Source organism: Filicampus tigris, chromosome 6 (assembly GCF_054856515.1).
Source record: "Filicampus tigris isolate MCC_2025a chromosome 6, RoL_Ftig_1.0, whole genome shotgun sequence".
Taxonomy (NCBI): domain Eukaryota; kingdom Metazoa; phylum Chordata; class Actinopteri; order Syngnathiformes; family Syngnathidae; genus Filicampus; species Filicampus tigris.
The window spans coordinates 20776873-20790199 of record NC_141222.1 but is presented as its reverse complement, the minus strand read 5'-3'; the positions used below and the strand labels follow the sequence as shown (position 1 = coordinate 20790199).

General features: G+C 40.9%; 1 protein-coding gene across 3 annotated transcripts in view; it reads right to left on the bottom strand.

The window, feature by feature from the left end:
- Window positions 1-13327, bottom strand: part of sdk1b (sidekick cell adhesion molecule 1b) — a 325525-nt gene that overhangs the window by 40337 nt on the left and 271861 nt on the right. For all 3 annotated transcript variants that reach the window (XM_086033471.1, XM_086033472.1, XM_086033473.1), the window contains 6 exons: window positions 11862-11983; window positions 11659-11771; window positions 8989-9139; window positions 5397-5631; window positions 4712-4827; window positions 1298-1484 (listed from right to left, as the gene is read on the bottom strand). In XM_086033471.1, the coding sequence (XP_085889597.1) occupies window positions 1298-1484; window positions 4712-4827; window positions 5397-5631; window positions 8989-9139; window positions 11659-11771; window positions 11862-11983 (924 nt within the window). The remainder of the gene's footprint in view (window positions 1-1297; window positions 1485-4711; window positions 4828-5396; window positions 5632-8988; window positions 9140-11658; window positions 11772-11861; window positions 11984-13327) is intronic.

The following is a 13327-nucleotide window of genomic DNA, read 5'->3' as shown; positions in this document are numbered from 1 at the left end:
TGTGGAAAATGGAGCCTCTGCTCTTCTCGGCCAACTTTCGACGAGATGTTGGAGCGTGCCTGAGGTGCATCCAAACATCCCTTAATGGAACAGAAACAGGGCATTCCCCAAACTGTTTTCACTAAGTTGGAAGCATACCACACTGTATGTCCAAAATGGCTTGCTAGGAGGAAGAAGTAAGATACAAGGCTGGGTTTTATATTGAGAATTTCACATGTACTCTTGGCTAAAATGCGAAGTGTGGAGAGTCTCTGTTATCTAAACGCATGAGTGCAGTCAATAAAGCCTCTCAAGTAGCCTCACTTTTGCCTTTATTTCTTTTTATTATTACAATTTATATATATCGGTCAAGCCCCATTTAAGGCCAGGGAGGGAAAAAAAAAATCATGGAGCTGTGCCTGCTATCTGTAGTACTTTGGCAGGTGGAAATACTTCAAGAAAGTTGTGCACCGTTTACTGAGCATTAGCAAAAGTATTCTCAAGCATTCATCAGGTTCGGCCGCATGTAGAAGCTTCCTGTTAATCATAAACTATCGGAATGGTTTCACATAAGTGGCCCCTTTTACATGGACAAAGTTTCTTGAATCCGTCAGAGTTTGGATTAAAATTATGATCAGATGCACTGTTTTCATGGACACTAAAAATATTGATATTGATAAAATATTGACTTGCCTCTTCATGCATCACACTTTCGATAGGGGAAAAATTATTTTGACATGCGCAGATTGACAAAATATACCGGAAATAGTAGTAGAAGAAGAAGCCGTAGTGACTTCTGTGTCAATAAAATATTTGCTCCGTCCATTTCTACTTTAAACGTTAGCGTTATTTCACGTATTTTGCCTGTTTGCGCTGTTACGTCAAATCCTAATGGAGCTGCGAATGTACCAGTTCAGTCTTGCGGCCGCCATGTCTTTCGCGCGCTCTGCTTCGACTCGCTTCCGTTAAATAACAGAAACGTGTATACGGATGTCACAGGCAGGCACGGTAAAGACGGTTTGTTCCAATATTTTGCAATAAGTGTCTTCATGCGCGCCGATCGGATTGTCAAACCACATAAAGCACCCCTCTCGTTGGGAATAAAATCTCGATCGGAATGGTCTTGATCGGATCAGAATATTCCGAATGGGGTGTGGGCAGGAGGAATTTTTATTCTTCATGTACATTAATAAATGTGTCCATATAAACGTAGCCAGTGTCTATAACACACACACACACTTATATAGTGGGGTTGTTGGTGTGCGCCAATCTTGGCCGGGAGTGGGCCGGCCGTTGGGGAATGGCCCCTGGTTCCTACCGTCCTCTTTGGTTCTCAGTAGCACGGGGCTGCTGGGGGGTCCGTCACCTATCCGTGTGTACGCCAAGACCTGCAGCGCGTATACCGTGTACTTCCTCAGCGCGCCAAGAAGCAGAGATGCATTCCTCTCTCCTTCTGCCAAAACAACACTGGGGGGGCGTTCTGAGTCCTTCTCGGAGTACAAAACCTGAACACACAAACATGCACAAATGCAGTACAATTATTGTGTTTCAGGAAAAACATTGCGGGGGATATGCATGCCCCTATAGAGGGACCCTAAAAAATTTTAATAATATATAAAACCATATATAACTATATAAAAATATAAAACCGTTGTAATAACACTGGTCGTCAAATTCTTGCAAAATGTTTTAATTAGAGATGCAAGTATGCTTTTGAAGGTGAATTTTTGGTGACAATAACTGAACATTAAACATTTTGGCTATAATTACAGTTAGTTTTATAAACATAAAATGAAGTTTCAGTTAGTTGTCAATTTCTTTAAAAAGCACTCGTTTTGATGAAAATGTTTGGCAACTTTAGTTTTGGTTTGTTTGTTAGTTTTCGTGAACCATACAATATAATTTTATTTATATAGCGCATTTCATAACAGCTGGAGCTGTAACAAAGCACTTTACAAACAATAAACAATAAATAATAATACATAATAATAATAATAAACAATAAAAGGCCATAATACACAAGCGTTGATCAATAAATGAACATAAAACACTATATACAATTGACACAGAAAAGAGCCGAAAATTTCAAAGTTTTCAAATTTCAAATTTTAAAAGTGGACAGAGAGATAATAACCTCGATGTGGAGATGGTGTCTTTAGCATCCCAGTGGACTCTGATCAGTCACTCCACAAAGTGTGCACAAAAGAACTGCGAGACACACACGCTAACCACTAGAGCGCCGTGCCGCCTCTGCGTGAATTTATGATGGGGAAAAAAAAAAAAAAAAAAAAAAGTGTCCCTTGGCTTCTCAAACTCACTGCCTCACCTTACAAAAGCGTGGAAAGGAAAATGTCAGCTGTGACTTGAAGGGAGCGCCAAGCAAAAAGTCAGGAGGTGCTGGTGGCAGCTGGCAGAAGAAACTATTGGGCGTCTAACGGCGAACGGAAGCGAGCGCTGCTGGCAGCTGCTTGTCATCTCACAGCACAGTGGGCACGCTCGCGCGCTGCCACACACACCAGCGAGCAATATAAGTGTGCCACGCGCTCGGGGGGGCTAACGGATTATATAAGCAGATTTCTTGTTTTTTTTAAATCTCCAAACAATGGATGTTGGAGTTATTTTGTTTCCTGCATATTAACACGAGCCTGTCGACACAAGTGGAGACAAATCCGCCTTTATTCATCTCCTTTGCAGATTAAGACGCGGACACAATTTCTACATCACATTAGCCAAAATAGTTTTGTTCTTTTCCGTGCTGTAAAAACACAGACACAAAGCTACGTGTTGTCTCTTTATGCGAGGATCAAAACAACAACATACATTACAATAAATCCTCAGGGCATGCGTGGGGAGGCTGTGAAAAACAGCGGTTAGTGTGCGGCAAAAAAAAAAAAAAAAAAATAGAAAAGAAACATGAGCACATCTTGTATTCGACTAGCGCTCTATTCATCTATGTCCTGATTTCCATGAAGAGCTTTGTGACATTGTGCAAGTTTGATAGATTGCAGTTTCTTGTTGTGGATGACACGCTAATGATGGATCATCGTCATCGTTCGTTCTGTCATGTCAATACATCTTACTGTGTGTTAAGGCCTAAAAACTACGTCCTCTTTTTATTTTCTAACTAGTACTAAGTTTGTCATTTACAAAAAAGCTCGCTCATTGACACGTTTTCATAAAAAGCAGAGGACTAAAGATGAACGTCCTGGCATCGCCTCACCCCTCAAAAATTGCCCAATTCTAAGAAAATTGTGGTTCTAATGAGTTGTTTTGCCACAAGGTGAGTGAACAACCGATTTGTATGCAGGACAGTTGTTTCCATGCAAGGCAACCTTGCAAGGCAACGACAACAACAGCCTATCGTTAACCACCCGTGGGGGACACACCCACCGAGGCATGAGACTCCACACTTAAACATTTCCAAATGAAAAAGCCGTTTGAATCAAAGGTGAAAGATAAATGAAGTGAAGACAATTGCTGAAAACGTGCAAAGATTGACAACTACGCTATTTAGTGCTCAATTGTGGAGATACCTGCATATAAGAACATTATTATATTATATACAAATAGTGACAAAATACCTAAAACTAATATTAAAAAACCAACTTGTTGTAAAACAAGTTCTTTAAAACAAAAAACTTAAACTAAGTAACTATATTTTAAGTTTGCTGAACTAACTCAAAATAACTAATCATAGCAAAACTGTCCTTCGTTTTCATCTTTGTCACTTAATTACATACATGAGCTTTCATTTTATATCATTTTTTTACTTTGGTATTCAGCTTTACAGATGGGGGAAGATCGAACAGTCATTTTGGTAATGTACTTTATTTTATTACTACTCACAATACTTATTGTGCCTTTTTGTTTTTTAAAATCGTGCACTTAGCAAATACCCCAGGGATACAGTACATATATAAAAAAATAAAACTAATACTAACACAAATGAAAACAAAAAAAAGCATTTTCAAAAAATAAAAAATGAATAAAAACAAGATAACTCTCTAAACATTTATCGAAAATAACAGAATTAAAAAAAAAACAAAGTTAAAATGAAGTAAAAAGTAACAAAATGAAAAATTATTTGCGTTGGCCCTCTCAGGCTCAAATTAAGTTTTAGTAATACAGTAGTTTAGTAGTACTTCTGAGTAAAAAAAGGCTCATATAATATGGACGTGTATTAATTAGGGGTTAAAATGTTTGCATTGCACCTTCCCTGCGCAAAGTCTGCTGGGTTGACCATTTTCGAACGCCTCGTTCGGAAGAGCGAGGAGGATTTATAAAAAAAAAAAAAAAAAAAAGTCCAATGGGACTCAGCGCTGGTGCGGTGGCTTTAGAGTGCCTCGTTGTCGTGGCGAGGATAAAGTGTGCCTTTGGGCACCATTTTGTGGCTTTCCAGGGCGTTAGAAAAAGGGTGTTGGTGTACATCTAACTATAGAGTGGAAACAAACTAACAAACCTAACAAAAAAAACTACTTTCGGACAGCATTACAACATGAAAGCATGTATATATAGTTAAAGCTGCAGGAACTTGAAGCTTGAAGTTATCTTTAAATAACACCACTGCAGTTACTGGACATTACATCATGTCTGGCCTTTTTTTTTTTTTTTTTTTTTTGCAAACGTGTGAGAGTTTGTGTGTCTGTGTTACGACTGTGAGGTGGGAGCCCGTTGTTAATGGTGTGTGCGCGTGTGTGGGCGTGTATGCGTGAGCGAGACGTGTTATGTGCACCTTGTAACCGAGGATGACCCCATTCCGCCTCGCCTGAGGGACGGGAGACCATGTGAGCAGAATTTTGGAGGAACTCACGGCATCGGCAGTCACATTGACAGGAGATCCTGATGGGACTGTGGGACACACACACACACACACACACACACAAATTTGGGTCATTTTGCACTAGCAATCAATCTGGTCCTTTTTCTGAATCACCTCCATCATCCTCCAGTCCTTTTCACAGTGAGTGAGAATTAGAGAGGACAGGGCCGAAGGAGGTGCTGCGAGGAAGTGGCTCAGGTGTGTGAAGTCTAATAACGCCTTCATGCGTATTCTTACATCCTGAATCGGCAACATTGGCCACACACTCTCTAAACAGGTGTCAATGGGGCCTGATTCACCGAGATCCCAAAGAGCAGCACTAAATTGTTTACTGAACCCGTTGCGCGTGCTGTTACGTAGCTCTGAAAGTGTGAAGTGATGGAAATGGAAGTGGGAGTGGGATAGGCAAATATAAATGACTAAATTACAGAAAAGTAGTCTATCACCCTGAAAAATGGAGGGACGCGGGCAGCCATGCCAATCACCAGTTGTTCGACCACCAGGTAGGTCCGCCCCTGCAGTAAAGTTCCGTGTTCCTTGTCGCTTCTCATTCCTGGTCCTGGTTTTAGGCAAACTTAAAGACCCATTGAGTTCTCACCAGATTCAGCCGTGTGAGCGGAGACAGCGTCGCTCCACGGGCCAGGTCCAATGGAGTTGTAGGCCTGTATCCGGGTCCGGTAGTGTGTCCAAGGGTCCAGGCCCTCTACGGTGACCTCGCCCGCGGCCCCCTCAACCTCCACGGTCCGATCCTCAGCCAGGCCATCCGTCCTGCGCACGCGAAGTCGGTAGCCCACCGTCTCCGGGCTGCCGTTGTACTCGGACTCGGGGAGAGGCTGCAGGTCATTAAGGGGAGAGAGGCTTAGGACTACCACTCAATATGTTTGTTGTTTTATCTTAATAAAGCAGTTCTCACCGGTTTAATCATACCAACAAATTATTGATTTTTTTTTTTTTTTTTGAATGACAGTTTTTCATAGTGAGGACAATATGATTTGATTTCCACCATTCATAATAATAATAATAATAATAATAATAATAATAATAATAATGTCTGCATTTTATTCTTGAATTGAGTTGCTTTATTCATGTATTTTTGTAATTTCACGTATTTAGTCAACAGGATTTCTTGATATTTTTATTTAACAAAACTTCAACTTCAACAACTTCTTCAATGGGCGTGTATGGGTCAGACAGTCCGTCACTGATGAACTGAGCCGAGCTGACCATTGCCAAAACGGGAAACCTTTTTTAAAATGACGGATGGATGGATGGATGGACGAAGCGCTGACAGTAGTGGAATTTCATCTGCCAGGATAATTGTCACTAACCTCATTCGTCACTGACGGACGCCCGTTTTGCTGACATTCTTGGGGGGGGGGAGGGTATGATGGATCATCAGACTTCTGACAGATTTAACTGACCGACTGACGATTACAATTCAGTTCGGCTTGAAAAATGACGGACTGACGAATGACGGACGGGCACCCAGGCCGCTGATGGATGACGGACCAGTTTTACACATTATGTAAAATGGGGTTATGTGTGTGTATTTATAGTTACCTAATGATTATAAAGAAAAAAAAAACTGATGCGTGAATCCAAACTGTTGACAGGAAGTTGCACACAAGCTAACAAGGGATTTGACGGTAATCAAAAACCTACGTTGGTTGGTTAACACAAATACACATATAAGCTCCATTCTCAGTCTCTTCAAACACAAAAACTTGACATGGAGTTATGTAAAGCCATCATTTTAACCCCCCCCAAAAATCCCTACCGGACTGAAGCTAAAGTATGAGCTGACATTGACATTCCTACACTGTCATGTCACTAAAAGGACGCAGCAAGCGACGCATTGTGCTCCCGTGGTCATTTGAATGACACAGATGGTGTGAGAATCTTAAGTAGATCTTAAAAAACCTTTTACAATCTCCTCCCCTCTGACATCCCATCTCCTGATCACCCTCCTCTCCTGTGTCCCGTACACCCTTCATCATCGTCTTGGTCGTCATCGTCATCCTCGCTTCCTCTCTCATTTCCTGTCACCATCACCTCACGTGCCCCTTTACCCTTTATGCTTTGTCACCTCAATTTCTCCACCGTGTCATTATTTATTACCATCCATTCACTGTGTAAAAGAGCTTCCAAGGCCACGGATGAATACGGCGGGTATCGGCCACTGCTTATTATTGCGCAGTTGACATCAAATTTGACTTTTATTTGTTTCTCTACGCAATAACAACACTTGTAATGCTTCTCTATTCTGTGCAGACGGCCTTGGATAGCCGATGATGCTGCGTGCTAGCGTGCAGGTTAAAAACAAAACAAAACAAAAAAAACAGCCATTGTTATGCCGCACAGGTAGCTGCAAGCTGCCCAAGTTTGATTTGACAGGGCGACGCTCTCATTGAGATTCCTTAAATGGTAAATTTCTCTGCTACACACATTTGCGCTGTTAGCGAGAGATGGGAGAAAGAAAAAAAAAAAGGACTGAAAGAATAAAATGATGTGCAGGGAGTGGGTGATATGACAGGATTAGGGTTTGTATCCAATAAGCAGCAGATGTTGGTGGGAAGTAAAGTACAAATACTTGGCCTGAAGAGGTGATAAAAATAAATATTCAAATACAGATATGTGAAAAATCGCCTTAACCTACAGTAACAGTGTACTGCTAACTAAAATCTGCTGAAATACATTACCAAAGTATTTGTATTGTATTTGTAAGTACGCAAGTAGATTTTTCAAGAATATGTTATTTACTTGAGTACGTATTTTTGGACGACGTTTTACTTTTACTTCCTGCATTTGAAAATGGATACGTGTACTTTTTACTGTTTACTTTGTCCTTTTTTCAACCTCCAGGGAATACGACATGACATAAAAAAGACGGTAAAGTCAAGCACGTCGGAGCTCTTGGGAATTTATTAAGCCGAAAAAACAGGGACAGCGGAGACATGGAGGAACGGGAATCAGAGAGCATTAACGATGATGACGCAATATACAAGCAAGATATTCCCCATCCATCCAATATTACATTAAAAAAAACACTTCTTGTAATAATTGTTAACAGTCGCAATGACTTGAACGTAGTGTATGCTAAGTATAATCTGTGAAAAAAAAATCAGCCATCTTTGGCCTCATCCTTTTGCCCGTGAATTGATTTGTAAGAAACCAACATGCCTGAGGAAAGACAACCAATCGGAGACAGAAGGCGTAACTTGCAAGGTGTCAACCATTTCCACTCGGAGGCACAATCCTAGTGGGCATGCTCCAAAAATCTCAGAAAAAAAATGGCAAATTCCAAAACATGAAAAATATTGAAAAAAAAATGTGTGAATATGCGAATCCGCAGCTGTCAAACTGCGACTGCAGGGGTCGACTGTAGTGTAAAGTTCTAATATCACCAATCACCACTAGATGGCAGATGTCTTAGATGAGCCAAGTTGCGCATACGCTGGGTCTTATACTGCCCTGTACTACAACGTGAGTAGGTCTAATGCAGGACAAATACATAGTACATCAATAACATAAACATTTTGAGTGAGTTGATTAAAAAAAAAAAAAATACAAAATTAGTTCTTATACTTAATGTTGGTTTGCTGTTCAGCAGTTGTGTGCCGTCCTTGAATGGTAATTATTTTTTCCTACAAGAGATACCTTTGCACTGGAAAAAAAAATATTGGATGTGCTTATTTTGTTGTTTGCTTTAAACTCTTTGCTGTTGTGTTAGGCAAGTGGATCTTTTATAAATGCATTGGGAAATATATGATGAAAAATGAAATATTAAGAAATTAAAAACATTTATTTTGCACGTATGCATGTATTTTGTCCATATTTAAAATAGTATTATTTAGTAGCCACCCCAGTAGTACCGTTAAAAAAAATGGTGGCCCCGATCAGTAATTAAGTTGCTCATCCCTGCGCTAGGCAATTACAGTAAACTGTACAACTTTTAAGGGGATGACTAATGGTGGGGCTCGGTGCCTATTTCCCTGTCACTTGTATTTCTTTTTTACTTGCGTATTTAAATTCATTTCAAATATCTGTGCTTTTAATTAGGTACGGAGTGTGAGTGCCTTTACCACATCTGATTACAGGCTAGTCGGCGCTAATGCTGGTGAGCAAACACATACAGCCTGAGCACCACACAGATGATTCGCCATCAAGCGGAGTAGTTTGTATGCAGGTACCTTCCACCTGAAGCAAAGGCCGGTCTGTGTTGGAGACAGCACGGTGAGGTTGGACGGGTGCGTGTCAGGGGCCGCCTGTAAGGTTTGGATAAGCCTGGAGGGGCCGCTAAGGGGACTGGAGCCCACGATATTCACCTGCTGCATCCTAAACCTGCAGCGAACACACACACACAAATAAAACACGGAAAGGCAATTCAACAGGTGGGAAATAAATTGAGTGAAATTATGTGTTTTGTTGTTTTTTTGGGTTATGTTCTTACACATACAACCAAATCAATAAATACAACACAAAATACATGTGTGCCTTAAGATACAGCTTGAATACTGTTCAGTTCAAATAAACGTTTCCCATTGAAATGAATGGAAATGCCATTAATCTGTTCGAGCATCTCCCCAAAATAACATTTTCCAATTCAGATTTCAAATTAAATCTAAAGAATGAATCGATTTGCACATTGCTGCAATCCAATAAGATAAGACTGTAAGATAGCGTAACAATAGTAATTTTTGTAAAGGACAAAGAATATAAGCCAGTGAGTATTGTTAGGTTATCCATCTACATGTGTTGCTCCACCATTTGTGTTCATATATCCGTTGCGTAAAGGGTTCTAAACCTGTGACTATTGATGCTAACCATTATCCTGTCAATCTCCTGTCAATGGCATGTTCTATTTATGTTAGCATTAACCTAGCAGACTACACTTGACTTTTTTTGTAATTTTCCATGACTGGAAAATCGGTCGATCACTTTCCAGGTTTTCCAGGATGCATGAGAACCCTGTGTAATTCTTGACCATCATTTTTCTTTGCTGCCTATGCTGCTCAGGATTACGGCATTAATCTCCAAGTGAGAAACACAGTTCCCAATTTCTGAGATGTTTTTTTTTACACAGCTAGATTGCATATACTGTACGTAATCCAGTTCACATCCATCACACCTTCACAGGCAGACCACACGACGTGTGAAGAGAGCGAGAGAGGGATGTGTTGTTTTGGGGTTCTGGGGGTTTGAGTCTGCAGCTGTGTCACCAGCTACATACCGTATGTAGTCAGGGGAAACACAAAGAAACGTGATAGCATATATCCATACCATTCACAGGGGAGCATTTGCTGCCTAAACAAATGCAGCCACAGCTTTGATTGAAACGACATGGGCAGAAAGAGAGAGCGTCTGTTTTGGTATTTGGAATGCGGAGCTGAAAATGTGATAAGAATCAACATACAAGTGCACCACTCCATCTAATGTCCCAGCGGTGCGACAAACTAATCCCGCTGCGTGCACCTGTGCACACACACGCGGTGTCATCCATTTAAAGATGAACGCGAAGATAGAAAGAGTTGCATGCAGAGTGGATGCTAAACACAAATACAGGGATTGGTTCGCGACCTGAATTTGTTCGGTGGCTCCGTTCCGATATTTGGCAGAACGAAATTCTGATAACTGATTCACCGGCCGATTAACAAAAAAAAATGTATAATGAATAAAATAACTATAAATATGTGAATTACTGTAAGGCAGTTTTTATTATTAGCGCGAGCTTACGCACGCACGCTATTGACTGTTGCTCGCGGGAGAGGAGGATGTACGGATAAATGGCATTATTATGGCATACGCAAACAAGCCAGAGCTCGAAGGTCCGTCCGTACGCTGCGGTCTCACACCGTACAGTACAGTAGATACATATTTTGGTCTTGCAGGTCACTTTAAAACGTTGTTTAAAATATGTTTACTTTAAAATAAGGACAAATGAACCATGAATTAATATGAAAAGAGCTCATGTATCTAGTTCAATTAGCGTTGTTAACTTAATAAACACTTTGACTTGCAGATTTTTAAGCGTTCACCACGACATCTTCATAAAATTCGGCCAAACAAATGTGGTGTGAACATAAATCAGGAAGTTACAAGTGATATTACAAAAATAATGCAAACAAATCTTTGGCTTTATCATAATAAATAAAAATCATTACCAGTATAACAATAAATATTTTTTTATATAAAAAAAGATATGGACTACTCATTCTAACTTTAAATTTGAGGTACAAAAAACTTGGCACATTCGTTCGAATCATTTCTGATTAGCGTTGGTGACTTTTCCGATATGTCATTACTCCGCCTCTTATTAAAGTTATGATTGAGTCTTAAATTACATTTATTAATATTAACATATTTTTAAACTCGCATGACAGCTACACGTTTCTTGAAGCATTGCGTTAGTTAATAAATGTGGTCGACATAGAAGTCGACAGTTTGACAGATTTCCATTTCCATGATTTCCTATGAGAAAAAAAAAAAAAATGAAAACAGAAGAAACCGGAGTTAGCAAAGTGTCCACTCGATAATGACCTCCCTTCTCCCTTTCCTCATCTCCTTCCTTCACTGGGTTGCTCATCCCTTTCTCCGCACCTTGCTTCCCCCCCACCCCCCCACCCCCCGCCGGTACTTTACGGGAGTGTAATGAGGATCTGCATGCAGCAGCTGTGAAGGTGCTGACAAACAAAAATAGTCTCATATGGAACTGTCTCTGTGATTTATCTGACTTCACCCAAGGCTTGCAATACAGCAAAAACTGCCAGAGAGTAACATTTGGGAGGGAGTCGACGTGTGTGGCTGTGTGTGTGTCCATAAATGAGAAGGCGCGACTGTGTGTAGGTGCGTTTGCTGCTTACCTATACTGAGTGAAGGGAGTGAGGTTGGGGATCTCCAGACTGTCAGCGCCCGCCTGGTTGTCCAGCTGGTAAACAACCCTCCAGGCGTCCTCGGCGCCATCCTCCTTCACCACCTGTGAGTACCAAAGAGGCGCCATTGTGCGATGGTCTCGTCAAGGACCATCAGGTATTTGGGCAGATGCTGTAGAGGCGCACGCGCCCACCTGGCCTTCGACGATCCATTGCGAGATGGCCGTCTTCCCGTCAGGACCGGGCCGGAAGCGCAGGGTCACGGTCCGAGGGCTGATGTTGGAGATGACCAAGTTGGAGGGTGCACCAGGAAGTTCTATAGCGCACAGAAGTTCACTTCAGTCACGAAGAAAGGGAAACGCTCAATATTTACTAAACAAATACACATATACCAAGGTTACAGTGTTACAGTTGTTTTAACTAGGAGCAAAGTGGCACCTAACCTGAATTGTAGGAGTGCAAGAAGAAAATCCAGTCATTTTCACTATATGATTGATAAACAGAAAGTGTGGAGCAGAAGTTTATTAGAATATAACGTGTGAGTATGAAACCAATTGAATATAAACCAATTTGTTCTTTGGTAAATTAAAGAAAGAAGCGAGGCCTAGGTAAAATAGATCTATATTTCTAATCGTGGCAGGACGTCAATCCTTCTGATGTGTGATGTATGTACGGTATATGAATCATCTCTTGTTTGTGAGCCACGGTATCGGGAGGATATTTTTTTGAATGTTTATACCTGAATATAAGATTATAAAAGTGTCTTGACTGTCTACCCCAAGATAGCTTTTTTTTTTCTTGTGCTTTCTATATGTAAATAGAATCAAGAAAATAACTACAGTGGTCAGAAAGCGGCAAAGCTTAACAAATGTGATTCAATCATGGTTTCGGTGCACCTTTCGCACAACCGTACCTAAAAAAAACAAAACAAAACAAAAAACAAGTCATCTCTGTTCTAGTTCTTTACAAGTGAGATGAACTGCTACTCGTACTTCCCGAAAGTGGTCTGTGAACGCACATAGGTGAGGTTGCAAACATGCACGAATAAGGCTGGAGTCGAATAAAACTTGTGATTGCAATACCGCGAGTCAATTTGTTGCACCTTCTGGCTGCCATTCACATGTAATTGACCACTTGCAAATTTATCAGACAATGAGTTTAAAAGGGAAATAAACCCATGACGCCCAAAGTTTGCTCTACTTCACATGTGCAAATGATCTCAGTCATCTGCTGTTGACTTAAATCTACGTACACTACAAAGTCACATTGATGAATTATTCCGTTTAATTCTTATTCCATGAACGCAGTGCTTTCAATCATTCAACCAGGAAGAGGAAGAACTTAAAGCTATAAGTCTGTTTATGACTGAGCCTTTATTTAGTAAGTATACTGTATGAAGTGACTTTACGATGCAGAGAAGATAAATGTCTGGCGGCGAGCGATGAATTAAACGCTCGGTGCAATGTAAGTTCATTAGGTCCAGACAAGTGCGGGCAGCGAGCCTCGTTAATCATGTTTGACCCCCGTTAATTGCTCCATCTCAGCGGCAATAACGGATGAAGGAGAAGGAGAAGCGCGCTCAACATGTTGCGGCTGCCAGCAGAAAGGCAGCGAATGCCCCTGCCGACAAATTTCGGAAAACAGATTCCGCCTCGTCATT